The following is a 14,463-nucleotide window of genomic DNA, read 5'->3' on the forward strand; positions in this document are numbered from 1 at the left end:
ATTTAGAACACCGACTGTCGGTAATAGTAGATTTCTAATTTATTTTACTCTACGTCGGTAATACTTTATATTAAGGTTACCGACGGTATCAATTATCGAATATTAAATTCGAGATATATCGAAATATATTAGGGATGTAAAGTGGCCTTGACTCTACATTTAAATTTCCCACGCTGAAGGTAAACTACTTGGTAATGTGTCATTGACTGTCAACGGTCTGTAAACTTAATAATATATATACGTATATACATGTTTACAGAGTAATAACGTTAAAAATTAAACTCTTTTTAATTATACAAAGTCAACCATTATGGCGGATAGTGGAATACAATCAAAGGAATCTAAGGTATAACAACTTAGTAGATCTTTTTTAATTAATAATCAGATAGTTTAATACATTGATCAAGATCTTTACTTATTAGATAACTTACTGATAAGATTTTTAGAAAAGTATATATACATATACAGATATGCTAGTATTACATTAATTTATTATTTACTCATTATACATTTATTTATAATTGAAATTCTTTGTGATTTGATTTTTTGAAAAGGAATTCACTGAATCAGATAAATCGCGTTTAGAACCCAGAATAGTAATAATTGGTGCTGGACTTGCTGGGATTGCAGCTGCTAGTACATTATTAAAATCTGGTTTTAAAAATGTTATGATAGTTGAAGCTAATAAACGTGTAGGTGGTAGAGTATATACCACGTTATTTGGCAAGTATTAAATTCCTCTTATCTTACATTTAATAATTTATTTTTGACAAAGTATTGTACATGCAAATGGTCTTTTTTAGCTTTTCTATCTTTTGTTATTTTGCATTTTTCCTCTTTTTAAATTTAGGAGATAACGTGATAGATTTGGGCGCAGAGTGGGTGTACGGTGAAAATGGAAATATTGCTTACAATATGGCTTATCCGCATCAATTGCTTTCTTCTTCCAAAGGATTGAACAATTTTAAACAATATTTATTTGGAAGATGCGATGGCAGTTTATTTGAACAAGAACGTTGTACTGGAATCTTAAAGGCATATTATAATTTTTCTGAACGCTTTGAGGAAATGATGGAAATCCCTGGATCTTACGGAGATTATATGATGGAAAAGTAAGAAAGAAACGCTAGTTAATAAATATTTTAATAATTATAAATCATATATATAAGAAAAAAATGAAAAAAAAGTCAACGACAACAACAAATGGTATATTTGTTTGTAGGTTGTCCAAATGGTGTGACGATAACAATTGTACTCAAACAGAAAAGGATCTTCTTATACAGTGGATACACCTATTAGATTCTGCCAGGCGAAGTATACCATCATGGTATGATATTAATTGGAAAGGTGTAAAGAGTTATTGGAAATGCCAAGGAGACAATTATCTTAACTGGAAATCACGCGGTTTCATAAGAATACTTGATTGTCTAGCGGTTTGTGAAAAAATATTGGAAACATGCATGTTTTGTATATTTTTACTTGTGTGCGTTTGTGTGTATTTTTGTTTCTCTTTTTGATTTCTCAAGGTTTTTGTTTTATATAAATTTTATTCATTATAACTTGTTTTTTCTTATTTTAGAACAGAATCCCTAAAACTAAGTATTCATTAGATATTATGGGAATAATTAGATTTGACAAAGAATTAATCCATATCGACTGCACAAATCCTGATGATATCATCGTTACAGTTAAAGTTGATGAAGATGAGCTATTTAAATATAAAGCTGACCATGTTATATTCACACCTTCTTTGGGAGTATTAAAAGAAAAATATAAAATGATGTTTAAACCTCGTTTGCCTGAAAAAAATGTAAATGCCATAGAGGTATTATATAAATAAATATATATATATATTTTATTATAAGAAAATATTTGTAACAGTTAATATTAAATGAAATATTATCTATGTACAGGCTTTAGGTTTTGGTACTATACAGAAAATATTCATCGAATTTTCAACTCATTGGTGGAACGATGATGTTTCTGTTTTTTGTTGCCCCTGGACGATGGAAGAGAAGAACCTATTTTTAGAAGAAACTAGTTCTGTATGCTATAGTCATATGTAATTTGTCTCTATTATTAAATATATTATTTAGTTATATTTCTATGTATATAAATAAGAAATATGTTCTTTTTTACAGAAGTACTATTGGATATTTGATGTATTCGCTTTTTATACGATAGATTATCAGCCTAATGTTTTGTGTGCTTGGGTTGTGAGAGAAGGCGCTCTAGAGGTAGAAGAGCTAATGGATGATGAACTTATCGAAGGATTACATTTATTGCTGGAAACTTTTTTTGGAAAACTCTATGCGATTCCAGAACCAATTAAAGTAAAAAGGTAATTAAAATCATGAATATAAAAATCAAATTTATTTATTTCAATATTTTTTACATTGATTGTTATTTATAGAACGGCATGGTTCACAGATCCTTTTTTTCTTGGATCTTTAAGTTTTCCAACCAAACTATCTGAAAAAAAATCTATAATGCCACGTGATCTTGCTAACCCAGTTATGTCTTCTAAAAAAAAACCTGTATGTAAATATATTGAGATTATCATATTTGATCATTTTTAATTATTTCAATTAATTTTGTTTATTACGTTTCAGCTTTTAATGTTTGCTGGCGAAGCAACTCATGATACTTATTTTGGAACTGCTCATGGAGCTATCGAAAGTGGAATGCGTGAAGCAGAAAGAATAATTTGTTATTATTGGTATGGATAAATTGTCTATAATCATTAACTATATTTGAAGATTTATTATTGCACATTGCATTATTACATTATGGTTTAAAATTCGACTGAATGCTCTGCTATATTTTTTCAAATCTACGATTAACATTGCTCATTTTTATTTTATATATTTCATATATCGGATTGTTCAAATTTATTAAAAATAAAATTTTAATTAATCTGTGTTTGCGCGTAATAATTAAATTAGTAAAGCTGAAACGCATTAATAAGCTTTAATTCATATGAATCAAATAGCACAAATGAACATCTTACTGTATTATAACGATTAATGTGTTCTATTTTTATTGATATGCATGCTTTTTCTTAGGCAATTATAATCTCATCTTTAATCCAAAACTACGTTCTTCCTAATGAATGGATTATGGTAAACTGTGGACGTATCTTTGTTTTTCCAATTAGAAACTACTACATAACAAGTATATACATATGAATAATAAATTGTAGTGTTAGTCATATTGCTTGATGCTTAGAATATTTTACTAGGGTATTATAATATTTGATGCACAGATTTTATAATACATCTTACTTTTTTTTTTTATTTTCACATAGATATGTATATATTACTTCTCAATATATTAATATATTATAATCTTTTTGATTATAATTGAATTAATATTATTTAAAGTTATTACGTTAGAATAGATAGATTATATTTATTGTGAGTAATAAATCAATCAAGTAAATATAAAATTAATGCAAAAAATTTGATAACGTATATTACAAATTAAGCTTACAATTATAATGGCTTATAATATAATATATATGATTGATTAAGGAATCCGCAACACGAGCTAGAAAAATTATCAATAAAAGAAGCTATGGAAAAAGAACCGATGTTTACTCCAGATGTTGCAATAATTGGGGCAGGCATTGCTGGGTTAGCAGCTGCAAAAACTTTAGAAGATGCTAATTTTAAAAATTATCTTCTAATAGAAGGTGAGCGCTTTTATTTTAGCAGAATATTGTGAATTAAAAATAATTATAAATTATATATTATATATATTAATTCAAAAGCTCAACCAAATATTGGCGGACGGATAAGTTCCCAATTAATGGATGGCAAGTGGATCGAACTTGGCGCACAATATTTACACGGCGATCAAAGCGAATTAGCTAAATTTTGCAAATCTAATGATATAGAATACGAAATTCAAAATAAGGATGGAGATGGTACATTTATAACTTATAAAGGGCAAAAAATCGATAATGATTTGGTACAAGAAATTAAAGACTTTGTCTATGATATATTAAAAGAAAGTGGAAACGTCGACAAAGTAACTGGAGCGGCGTTTTCAAATCTTGGGAGGATGATGAGAAATCGATTTGATGATTACTTAATGAAGTCAAATGATGAACTCGAGATAAGGGAACTTAAGGAAGGAATTTTTGAGTGGGCCACTAGATACCTTGCAATAGACAATTCTTGTGTAACGTTAGATGATTTGTCTGTGAAAATGTACGGAAATTTCCAAGTTGCTGGTGGTCCAGAACACCTTACAATAAAGTCTGGATACGAATCATTGTTAAAAGTTTTTAGCAAAGATATACCTTCTAAAAACATACTTTTAAATACTGCTGTAAAATTAGTACATTGGAAACAATATACTGAAGATCAATTTGAAAGGCCAATTACTTTGGTATTAGATAATTCAAGAACCATTACTGCAAAATGCGTAATAATAACCTGTCCCCTTGGTTATTTGAAAGATCATATCAAAACAATGTTTGTACCTCGTTTACCCACGCCTCATTATTTGTCGATAATAAGTATGGGATTTGGTACGGTAAATAAAATATATCTTAATTTTGGTGAACCTTGGTGGGAACCAGAAACCAAAGGATTTCAATTTGTTTGGGAAAAAAATAAAGTACATGTATTCGGTAAGGGAATTATACCTCTCTGGGCTAAAGATCTTACAGGTTTCGATGTTTTGCCAAGTCATCGAGGTTTATTACTTGGGTGGATCGGCGGAAAATCCGCCATTCTTATTGAACGCATAAGCGAAGAAGAAGTTGGAATCGGTTGTACAAACTTGCTTAGGCATTTTCTTAAAGACTATAATATACCTGATGCGAAAGGATGTATTAGAACGACATGGTCCTCGAATAGATATATAAGAGGTGGTTACAGTAGCCTTACGCCAGTGTGCGATGAGACAAACTGTACCCCGGCTACATTGGCAATACCAATTGGCGGTAGAACAAAAGAAAAAGATTCTAAGGTAAACAATGAGTATCTCATTAGTTCTTTTATTGATAACTGTATGAAAATATGTAATATTATAAAAAATATATCTTTTATTTATTTACTTTTTGATTGTTATTATTATTTCTTTTATTATATTTTTTTATTTATTATAGATTCTACCAATAATGTTGTTTGCTGGTGAAGCAACGCATGAAACTTTTTATTCCACTGCGCATGGGGCTTATGAAACTGGAATAAAACAGGCTGAACTATTTCTAAAATATCATGTAACTAACACTTAATTTTTCTTTTCTATTTTTTTATTTATTCTTTTTTTTTTTCTAAAATATATTAATCGTACCTATATAAAGGTATTTATAAAATTTTCAAAAATGATTCTATTATCTAAAATGTATTACTAGTAATGCATGTAATACTAGTAAGTCTTGTATTCAAAATTAATCCTTTTGGCAAATTAATCTTTTTTGTTTTTTTTGTTTTGAATCAAATTCACCCTTTCGCAAATCCATTATCTATTGTCCATTTATGGCATCGATTTCAGTCGTCTCACAGCTCTTTCAAAGTACGTTTCGTTGCTAACAAAGTCTCTTTTAAAATCTTTTTTTACGTCGTTTAATATGGATAGCCAAAAGAAGCATTTGCAAGTAAGTTTTAACAATTTTGGAAAGAGGGCATAATTAGGCTTCCTGAGAGATGTAAGAAGGTAATAGAGTGGAACGGTTTGTATATAACACAGTAAATCAACCTTAAACAACAAATATTGTCTATTGAAGTCGCATCAAAAAAAAAGCAAGGAACTTATGGGACAACGTAATATTTGAATTCATGTAAAAGTTTATTCGGAGCACAAAACCTGTACATACGTTTTTTATATACATATATATATATATATATATATATATATATATAGATATATATATTTTAATGTTAAGTAATATATTTATAAAGTTTCTGCATAGAGTTTTATAATTCTATCCGCTTCCCTCCATCCAGAATCAATCGCACCGTGTACAGTCGAATAGAAACGTTTGCTTGTAGCTTCTCCCGCAAATAAAATCGTCTGGAAAAAAAAACAAATAAACGTAAAATTAAAAACGAACAGTATTTTTATAATTATAACAAACTATTAGTCACACGTACGGGACGTTGATTTTTAATTATAGGTTCTGAAAGTTTTTCCGCCGTTGCTTGTACTTTTTCAGATTCAAGACTTCGAAAACTATAAGTTCCACGAAAATGTTTGTTGTGCGTCCAATTACTCCTGAAAAATCATATCGATGAGAAATTGTGTTATTTAAAAAAAGAAATTTATCGAGAATACCTTATTATTGCGTTAGGTTCTGTAATATTATAATGTTTCCCCAGAAAAGTGTGTAACATTTCCATGGAAGTTTCAAGAACTTTGTCATCGGGAAGCGTCTCCAAGGAACGGCATCCTTTCGGCGTTACCCAACCGAGTAATAAATGAGGTTTATTTTCTACACTACCAAAGAACGTCGTATTCGTAATCCATTTTTTGTCCGGCTAAATAATTAAAATGCATAATATATAATATTAAATATGCATTATAAAAAAAAGTAAATGCACTTATATTCTATTTACGTACATCGTTTTCTAATTCGTTTTTATAAGTTTCGTTGAAGAGAAAACTGAATCTCCAATTTAAATTAGATTCCCACCAGGGCTCGTCAAAATGAAGAAATATTTTACAAGCGGTACCAAAAGCGAGACCCTATAAAAATTAGAAAATTATTATCAATAATGAGTATATAAATTATTTAAAAAAAAAAAAAAAAGAAAGAAAGAGAAATAAATATTTTATACATTGATAGTTGTAATTTTGGATTCCGGCAAAGAAGGAGTAAACAAAGTTTTATAATCTGCTTTCAATACACCCAAAGATGGTGTCATTATAACATGATCCGCTAAATATTCTTCCGTATTAGTTCGAATTTTAATAGAATCATTTCCCGAATAATCGATATTAATTACTTCTGAATTAAGAAGTGTTTTGTTGATAATTGGCAATTCTTTGCTCGGATCTGGATATCTTTTCTGAAAATAATAACAAATATATCTCATTTATATCTCGTATTCTGCATAAGCACGCGTATATATAAATAATCAAATAAAATTAAAATATAAATTCACGCGTAATATATAGAAACGTTTTTACCATTAGAATATCTAAAATTGTACTATATCCACGTTTCTTCCAATTAATAGAAAGATTTCCCTCGCACATTTCATATTCTATTTCTCCATTAACCGATGGCTCGTACCAGGTGTCTGATGCAGAAAATGAACATTCTACTAAATTGTAGAATGATAATAATTCATTCTGAAGAGTTGCATTTATTTCTGGATGGTTGTTAAAGTAATCGTCGAATCTGAAACGCAATTGTTATTCAAATTTACAAATTAAACTTAACGTTACATTTAATTACTCGGTAAATATAAATGATTATAAAAAAGAAAAAAAGAAAAAAGAATACAATAATATATGATATATACTTTTGTTCCAAAAATTCACCAGCAGAAATGTTAGAATCAGATATATTGATATTATCGAAAGCATGTTCATAAAGATTCATGGTATCTGTGAAAATTTGATCATCAATCTTTGCTCCCGTAGAATCAAACATAGCCGAATGCCAAGTTGAATTTTCCAACAAATCAAGAGGTGCAGCCAATTCGTATGCAATATTATTTTTTTGTCCGTGTACCCATTGTCCACCGAGATCTATTACGTATTCACCTAAAAAAAATAATATATATAATAATAATAATTATTATTATTTAACTCTGATAACATAGTAAATTAAAATTACATATATATATATATATACCAAATTGTGTAGTGTGAACACGTCCACCAATTCTGTCTTGTGCTTCTAGGATTACAATATTTTCTAATCCATTTTCGTATAATTTCGAAGCTGCTGCGATACCAGAAGTACCAGCACCAACGATAACGATTCTCGGCGAATGTTGACAATTAACGAAATTGCCAATCAAACGATTGAACAATAACAATATATATAATATTTTTAAGAACATTGCTGAATACATTGTACAGTAAACGTTGATTTAAATACAAAATCACGGACACTAGTTATTGTTCATACTTTTAACGGAATTAGTGATAATCAGAATAGGATTGTACTGATTATTAATGAAGTATTTTATAGACTTGTATTATCGGTTGAACTTTTTTATCTGCAATTTTAAATTTAAAAAACATTGTTATGCTCGAGTCTATTTATCTTCGGTTAAAGGGCAAACAGTTAAACGGAAAGAGAGAGAGAGAGATTATTCTTACGTAATCTAGTAATTTGTAGTTAAATAAGTAATTAAAGATATTATTTAAATATTAATGAATATACAGAATGTGTTAAAAAAAAATAAAAGCATTCAATATTTATAAAGTGTATAGAACAGATTACATTAAGTAAAAAAAGTTTAGTAAAGATAGTTCAATAGATTTATTTGTTATTTGAGAAAACTATGAACTGATTTAAAGTGATTTTAAAATTACCATCTTTTATTCGTGTCTTAATATTTAAATAATTTTATTATTATTTAAATAATTTTATTATTATTTAAATATTAGTTTAATATAATATACGTGAACGTGAAATATTGTTTAAATAAATTAAAATTATATTTTGAAACTACACCAATTATTTCGAAAAACTTTTTTTTTTTGTTATTTAAATATTTTAATTTAATTAATTTAGTGAAATATTGTTAAAAATAAATTTTAATTAAACAAAATAATAAATGAATGAAGTATACTAACTGGAAAAGAATGAGCTACGTTGCTCGTTCGACGAGTACGAAAAGAATACTAAACGGTGTTCTGTGAAAGTTAATGAAGCTTTTCATGTTTATTTGACGTCACTTCCCCTCTCCGAATTTAAGGGAACGATCATTAAAGCACCGATTTAAAGAATATTATTAATCCATTTATTCCCCCATTAACAATTTAACATTTAATATTACAATATACTAAATTATAAATAATTATATTAAATAAATTTCAGCGCAAATATTCATTTAATATAAATTAGTGCCTAATTTTCGATTTACGTTTATCTTACGTGTATTATCGGTTGCCTAATCGCAGGGGCTTATGAAATAGATAGAATATAATAATAATAATAATCAGATAATATAAATGAATCATCTTTTTATCTGTATTTGTAATCCGATTTAATACTAATTATTATTTAATGCTTTATTCTTAATATAATAATCGATATGTGCGTGTGTGTGTGTGTGATAGTGATATCTAGAGTTAAAAGAAACTTTTTAAATTAAGATAAATAACATTGAGTTTCTCATTTAAGAGATAGTTATGTTTAACCCTTTCGTTACTACGGATACATAGTTTTCATCGTGGTTGCAGTTGTCAACATTTTTGGTACAGTAGATTATTATTTTGTATAAATTTCTAATTAAAAATTCTCAAATTTATATTAGAAAAAGAATAGCTCGATGTTTAATTAATAAAAATAATCATTCATATTATTTAATCATTTATATGATTACAAATAATTATTAAACATAACCTTAATATTTTAATAGTGATATTTTCTATACATAATAAATGTATGTATATTAAAATGTAAGAACAAATGTTTTATATATAAGAATTAAGAAAATAATATATATATATGTATATAAGAAGTAACAATCATTTATATTATTACAAATAATTAATATATTTTTTCTACACCTTTCTTTTCTTTACATTTATTATAGAAAAAAGAAAATGAAAGTTATTTTTTCGTTAATCTCAAATATTCATGAATGTGACAATTTCCTAAGAATAATACAAAAATAAATCTCTTTTCAGAAATACGTGTAGTAATTACTAAATAATTATGTATATACATCATCGTTTGAAAATGATTCGCATATATATACATATGTATATATATAGTTTAACGATAATCTTTGAATATAAGAGATAAAGTACTAGAGAAGAAAAAGAAAAGAATAGATCGATCAAGATGTATCTTCGCTTTATCTTTCTATTGACTTGGCATTGGCACTTGGCTTATTACCTCGCTTTAAAAAGTTATTATCATTATTATTGAACTTTGATGTACGTATTCTTTAGTCGTTTAATGTTTATTTTACAATGATGATATTTCTATCAATACGTTTATATTTCATCCTTGTTTTTAATCTGCTGTTTACGAGGAACAATGTAACATCTTCCAAAAATCCAGGTTAATTATTTATTATTATATACATGCATTTAATTTATAAAACTACATAGATAAAAATAATGAATAGATATTTTTTAATATTTTTAGATTCTTCCATTATGTTGGAAAAAATGAACAATGGTTCCTATCATGTGACTTTAAATATTCATAATCCTTTTTTTGAAGAAAATATAACTAATGCTTATCGTAACAACCCATTTCTTGTAGATGCTTTTTCGCAAAGTATGCATTTATCGTTTAATATCAGTGGACTTAATTCAGAAAATAATTCATTATTAATGAAAAATAATGAAACAATGAATGCCATAAATAGTATATCGTACAGTCATAATCCTTTCTTTAATTCAGCAATTACATCTACTTCAGCACCTTCTTTTAACAAACTAGAGAATAATTTTAACTTATTTACTAATATGTCTACCACAATGGATATTCCTAATCGAAAAAATATTCCTAATCGAAGAAATATTTCTAATATTACCAATATAGTTAATAATAATAAGGAAAAAGTTTTAAATCCTCCTCAAAATCAATCTAAATGTTTAGAAACTTCGAACTTCGAATACATTACTAGAACGAAGTCGGATATTAGTAAGTTTATTTTAACGGAACAAGATTTATTATTGATTTTAATGTTACTAATAAATAAAATATATTATAGAATGCGAAGAATACAATGAACAATTTCTGGTTTTATCGGAAGTACAATCTTTAGTTGGTACAAATCCACAAGTTACCCGAGTAGAAAATAAACAATGCATAAGATCTGACCCACTTATAACTGGCGGTAAGATTGCAAAACCTGGTGAATTTCCTCATATGACTGCATTAGAGAAAATACTAGAGGACGGATCTGTTATGTTTATCTGTGGGGGCACATTAATTTCACCTTATTGGGTACTTACAGCTGCACATTGCTCTCATGGGCCAAAGTAAATTATTTTTCTATATATAACATTTCTTTATATAACATTGTCGATTACATGTTGTAATATTTAATGTTATAGCGGTGGTCCAAATGTTGTGAGATTTGGTCTTCATAATATGGGGGATAAGAAGTCTGGAATTATGATTCATATAGAAAGAATAATACGACATCCATTTTACAAGCCTCCTGTAGTGTACGCAGACATAGCTCTTATTAAATTACAAAAAGCTGTTGAATTTAGTACTTTAATCAGACCAGCGTGTCTCTATCAACAGTACGATAAGTTATGCTCAAAAGCTTGGGTTAGCGGCTGGGGTGCTACAGAATTTCGTAAGTTTATGGTATATTTAATATTTAAGTAATTTTATCATCTATCATAAATTTAACAATTTTTAGTTGGTGAACCGAGTAAAAAATTGCGAAAAGCAGAACTTGATATGATAAGTAATATTGCATGTTCGTTAAGATATAATAGCACCTTTGTAATCCCAGATGGTATAACACCTAGTATGATATGTGCGGGTGAACTTAATAGTACAGGTGATATTAAAGATACTTGCCAAGGAGATTCTGGTGGACCTTTACAAATACTACATCCAAGATATTCATGTCTTTACCAAGTTATTGGAATTACAAGTTTTGGCGAAGGTTGCGCGATTTTAAATTCACCTGGTGTGTATACAAGAGTCTCATATTATCTTAATTGGATAGAGGATATTGTCTGGCCAGAGTAGCTTTAATGAATATTGTGATATCTTACAAAAGGTAAAAAATTTAATTTATTCAAATAACTGATAAATTTTAGACGGATTACATTGTCTTTATCTGTATTACTTTTTTTCATTTACTTTTTTTTTTTATATATATATATTGGAAAAGGACATACTTTCATTGAAAAAGTAAATATATAATTATGAACGATGATATTTATATCTGCAGTGATTTAGGAAATATGTATATATATATATATACGTGTATATAAAAAAAAACAGATGTTGCATTGTATAACAACTATCGAATATTTTGTGTATTTAAATGCATGATCATCGATATCGTGCACATAAATGTATAGTTTGACTAGAATCTCATAGGAATAAGAATCATATGGTAGACACCGGAGAAACATTTAAAAGATAATTACAACATCACATTCTCTTCAGGATTGTTTCAATTTTAAACTCAAGATATTTTATTATCGTGTATCGTTTTCCACGTAAGACCATCTCCATATGGCCCATGAGTTGAAGGAAACAAAACATACCACCAACTTCTGAAAAAAAATTTAGGTGGTATATTAAATAAATAAATAAATAAATAAATATATAAATAGATAAAAATATAATACTAAATTGTTTTAATAATATTACCTTTTAACAATGCCTAAAAATAATTTCCAATTTTCCCTCGGTCCAAAATTATAAGGATTTTGATATGATTTTCCAAGCTCTTTATATTTTTTTGTTTCAGTGCTATTAATGCGTGCCTCAATGCTAGTTTCTCCTCTTGTAATAAGACCTGCATGCCACCATGTAAGTGCTCCCAGAGCTGTAAACGTAGCTACACAAATTAAAGCTGCAAAAACTATTAGTCTACGTCTCCATTCCTTTTCTTTATTCTCGGCAGCTTGTTTAGCAATTTCTGCTATCTCTTCTTTGGATAAATGATCTAACGATTCTGCCTGAAAAACATATTTCTTTTATTGGTAATTATTTTAATAGCAAAAACAAATTTTCTAATATATAATGTAAAAATATACCACAGGAATGATCTCCGTATTGTTAATACGAACTGGATGACCATCTAGATCAGCTTCGTGTGCTGGAAAAAATTCTTGATATGCTATTTCTATTCCAAATATCATAATGAATAAAATTCCAACAACGGTAAAAGCCATATATTGAAAAAAGTGTCTGTGATTATAATGACCGACACAATTATTTAGCCATGCTATAAATATAGTTAAGAAATTTATATAACTTCTATGCAGAGGTACTGTTTTTTTTATTTTATATTATATAAATATATTTGAATATTCAGAAAGGATACGGCAATGATGATCCATCTTGAGCACGCATTTGTTACAAATAGAACAGTGATGCGTTCTAGGAGGTTTAGGTTTAATACACTTTTTACAAATACTCACAGCCTCAGGAATAAGACCGCCCTGCGGTGGATATCCTGCTGGTACATTTACACCCATGTAGTAGTGGAAACATACATTGATAAGAAGCCAATTTCCAATTAGTAGTAAAAATACTGTTGCTAGTGGGCTCTTTTCCCACCAATAAGGTAACCCAATCCAATATGCAATGCATACAATGCATACTTTTAATAAAGCTACCATTACTACACATACCTAAAGGCTGTGAAGTTTAGTAAATATATTGTGAACACTAAATGATATTTAAATATAAATCATGAAATTTATACAATGAGTGATCGGTTAACTAATATAATCAATTCAAAGACAATGTTTGCTTGTCGAATAGTTCATCAACTGATCATCTACTGTATATTCGCATGATCTTTCTATTTTGAAATAGATAAAATCAAAAGGAAAAACTTACTGGTCCTAAACAGGCAGTAAAATTTTCAACAAACCAAAACATTGGTTCCAAGAGTATATCACACACGTAACTCCAATCCAAAAAGTCATTATAAAATAATGATTTACATGTTAATTGTAAACGCCACCATTTTTTCTTTATATTCAGCCTTAAATAGAAAATCATTCATTTAATGTTTCACTTAAAGCAATTATTTTATTTAAATAATTGTACCTTATTTGCCTAGGTGCTTGTCTCAAAGACCATTGAATTCTCGCCATTTTTTCTTTGATACTAGTTTTTATTAATATTAAATATTAATAATGAAATATTAAAAACATTATTTAAATTTTTATTTTCAATATGTAGATAAATCTATGATACATTAATTCCATTTTGATGAAATATCTTTTGTACATTCATATAAAATTTTGTATTCTAGTATAGTATTTAATTACACTGTACAACTTTTTGATTGTTGTGATTTAAGACAAAATATTGAAATGAAATTTAAGTATACTAAATAAATAAAAACATATTTTTAATTCTATACTGTTGAAAGTTCTAATCACAGGTTCCAAATTTTAACGTAAAATACTGCCTACGTTTTTAATTCTTTATCTACAAGGTCAGGTGGCGTTTAAACCAATAAAATTCTTTTTTTAAATATAAAAATTAATTCATAATATTATTTTTAAATTGAAATATTAATAGATTGATTTTTTTAGAAAGAATTAATTTTTATATGTAAATTTTAAAAATATTTCCATGCATAGGTTTGA

The 14,463-nt window shown here is 27.6% G+C and overlaps 4 protein-coding genes across 10 annotated transcripts; 2 read left to right on the plus strand and 2 right to left on the minus strand.

Annotated features, from left to right (window-relative positions):
- The first annotated feature begins 115 nt into the window (after nucleotides 1–115).
- On the plus strand, nucleotides 116–5,425 carry LOC122515382. 3 transcript variants are annotated; one of them, XM_043632706.1, is made up of 13 exons: nucleotides 116–179; nucleotides 260–346; nucleotides 555–723; nucleotides 851–1,112; nucleotides 1,223–1,433; nucleotides 1,580–1,825; nucleotides 1,914–2,045; nucleotides 2,142–2,341; nucleotides 2,414–2,537; nucleotides 2,613–2,719; nucleotides 3,534–3,694; nucleotides 3,773–4,980; nucleotides 5,120–5,425. In XM_043632706.1, exons 2-13 carry the CDS (start codon nucleotides 311–313, stop codon nucleotides 5,246–5,248), a joined length of 2,985 nt encoding a protein of 994 aa, XP_043488641.1. In that variant the 5' UTR covers nucleotides 116–179; nucleotides 260–310; the 3' UTR covers nucleotides 5,249–5,425. The 3 variants fall into 3 exon arrangements, with proteins under 3 accessions (XP_043488641.1, XP_043488643.1, XP_043488642.1); XM_043632708.1 differs by having other exon boundaries at nucleotides 166–215; nucleotides 302–346; XM_043632707.1 differs by having other exon boundaries at nucleotides 173–191.
- A 358-nt stretch (nucleotides 5,426–5,783) lies between these two features.
- Nucleotides 5,784–8,866, minus strand: LOC122515383 (spermine oxidase-like). The gene is made up of 9 exons (XM_043632709.1): nucleotides 8,770–8,866; nucleotides 7,817–8,186; nucleotides 7,482–7,725; nucleotides 7,144–7,357; nucleotides 6,792–7,022; nucleotides 6,574–6,699; nucleotides 6,289–6,491; nucleotides 6,108–6,228; nucleotides 5,784–6,027 (listed from the first exon to the last, which is right to left on the minus strand). Exons 2-9 carry the CDS (start codon nucleotides 8,037–8,039, stop codon nucleotides 5,908–5,910), a joined length of 1,482 nt encoding a protein of 493 aa, XP_043488644.1. The 5' UTR covers nucleotides 8,040–8,186; nucleotides 8,770–8,866; the 3' UTR covers nucleotides 5,784–5,907.
- Nucleotides 8,867–9,734: 868 nt separating this feature from the next.
- LOC122515384 (serine protease snake-like) lies at nucleotides 9,735–11,899 on the plus strand. Of its 3 annotated transcripts, XM_043632711.1 has the most exons (6): nucleotides 9,735–10,207; nucleotides 10,295–10,327; nucleotides 10,415–10,798; nucleotides 10,869–11,139; nucleotides 11,215–11,465; nucleotides 11,532–11,899. In XM_043632711.1, the coding sequence occupies exons 1-6, from the start codon at nucleotides 10,117–10,119 to the stop codon at nucleotides 11,867–11,869; spliced, it is 1,368 nt and encodes a 455-aa protein (XP_043488646.1). In that variant the 5' UTR covers nucleotides 9,735–10,116; the 3' UTR covers nucleotides 11,870–11,899. The 3 variants fall into 3 exon arrangements, with proteins under 3 accessions (XP_043488646.1, XP_043488645.1, XP_043488647.1); XM_043632710.1 differs by having other exon boundaries at nucleotides 10,295–10,798; XM_043632712.1 differs by lacking the exon at nucleotides 10,295–10,327 and having other exon boundaries at nucleotides 9,735–10,052.
- LOC122515385 (palmitoyltransferase ZDHHC16A) lies at nucleotides 11,892–14,315 on the minus strand. Of its 3 annotated transcripts, none has more exons than XM_043632714.1 (6): nucleotides 13,916–14,315; nucleotides 13,703–13,850; nucleotides 13,182–13,491; nucleotides 12,892–13,082; nucleotides 12,503–12,813; nucleotides 11,892–12,402 (listed from the first exon to the last, which is right to left on the minus strand). In XM_043632714.1, the coding sequence occupies exons 1-6, from the start codon at nucleotides 13,960–13,962 to the stop codon at nucleotides 12,315–12,317; spliced, it is 1,095 nt and encodes a 364-aa protein (XP_043488649.1). In that variant the 5' UTR covers nucleotides 13,963–14,315; the 3' UTR covers nucleotides 11,892–12,314. The 3 variants fall into 3 exon arrangements, with proteins under 3 accessions (XP_043488649.1, XP_043488648.1, XP_043488651.1); XM_043632713.1 differs by having other exon boundaries at nucleotides 11,892–12,405; nucleotides 13,916–14,309; XM_043632716.1 differs by lacking the exon at nucleotides 13,916–14,315 and having other exon boundaries at nucleotides 11,892–12,405; nucleotides 13,182–13,498; nucleotides 13,703–13,794.
- Nucleotides 14,316–14,463: the final 148 nt, after the last annotated feature.

The sequence above is a fragment of the Polistes fuscatus genome, unplaced genomic scaffold (genome assembly GCF_010416935.1).
Source record: "Polistes fuscatus isolate 324 unplaced genomic scaffold, CU_Pfus_HIC Scaffold17, whole genome shotgun sequence".
NCBI lineage: Eukaryota > Metazoa > Arthropoda > Insecta > Hymenoptera > Vespidae > Polistes > Polistes fuscatus.

Bases quoted from the DNA above. Each gene is read 5' to 3' on its own strand.
- LOC122515382 (XM_043632706.1), top strand. From the start codon at position 311: ATGGCGGATAGTGGAATACAATCAAAGGAATCTAAG. The intron at 1,826-1,913 runs GTATTATATAAA...ATCTATGTACAG, and splicing joins AAAATGTAAATGCCATAGAG to GCTTTAGGTTTTGGTACTAT. The intron at 2,720-3,533 runs GTATGGATAAAT...TGATTGATTAAG, and splicing joins AGAATAATTTGTTATTATTG to GAATCCGCAACACGAGCTAG.
- LOC122515385 (XM_043632713.1), bottom strand. From the start codon at position 13,962: ATGGCGAGAATTCAATGGTCTTTGAGACAAGCACCTAGGCAAATAAG. The intron at 13,492-13,702 runs GTAAGTTTTTCC...CACAGCCTTTAG, and splicing joins TTACTGCCTGTTTAGGACCA to GTATGTGTAGTAATGGTAGC. The intron at 12,814-12,891 runs GTATATTTTTAC...TATGTTTTTCAG, and splicing joins ATACGGAGATCATTCCTGTG to GCAGAATCGTTAGATCATTT.
- LOC122515383 (XM_043632709.1), bottom strand. From the start codon at position 8,039: ATGTATTCAGCAATGTTCTTAAAAATATTATATATATTGTTATTGTTC. The intron at 7,726-7,816 runs GTATATATATAT...TATTTTTTTTAG, and splicing joins TGTTCACACTACACAATTTG to GTGAATACGTAATAGATCTC. The intron at 6,492-6,573 runs GTACGTAAATAG...TTAATTATTTAG, and splicing joins AAAACGAATTAGAAAACGAT to CCGGACAAAAAATGGATTAC.
- LOC122515384 (XM_043632710.1), top strand. From the start codon at position 10,117: ATGATGATATTTCTATCAATACGTTTATATTTCATCCTTGTTTTTAAT. The intron at 10,799-10,868 runs GTAAGTTTATTT...AATATATTATAG, and splicing joins TAGAACGAAGTCGGATATTA to AATGCGAAGAATACAATGAA. The intron at 11,140-11,214 runs GTAAATTATTTT...TTAATGTTATAG, and splicing joins CATTGCTCTCATGGGCCAAA to CGGTGGTCCAAATGTTGTGA.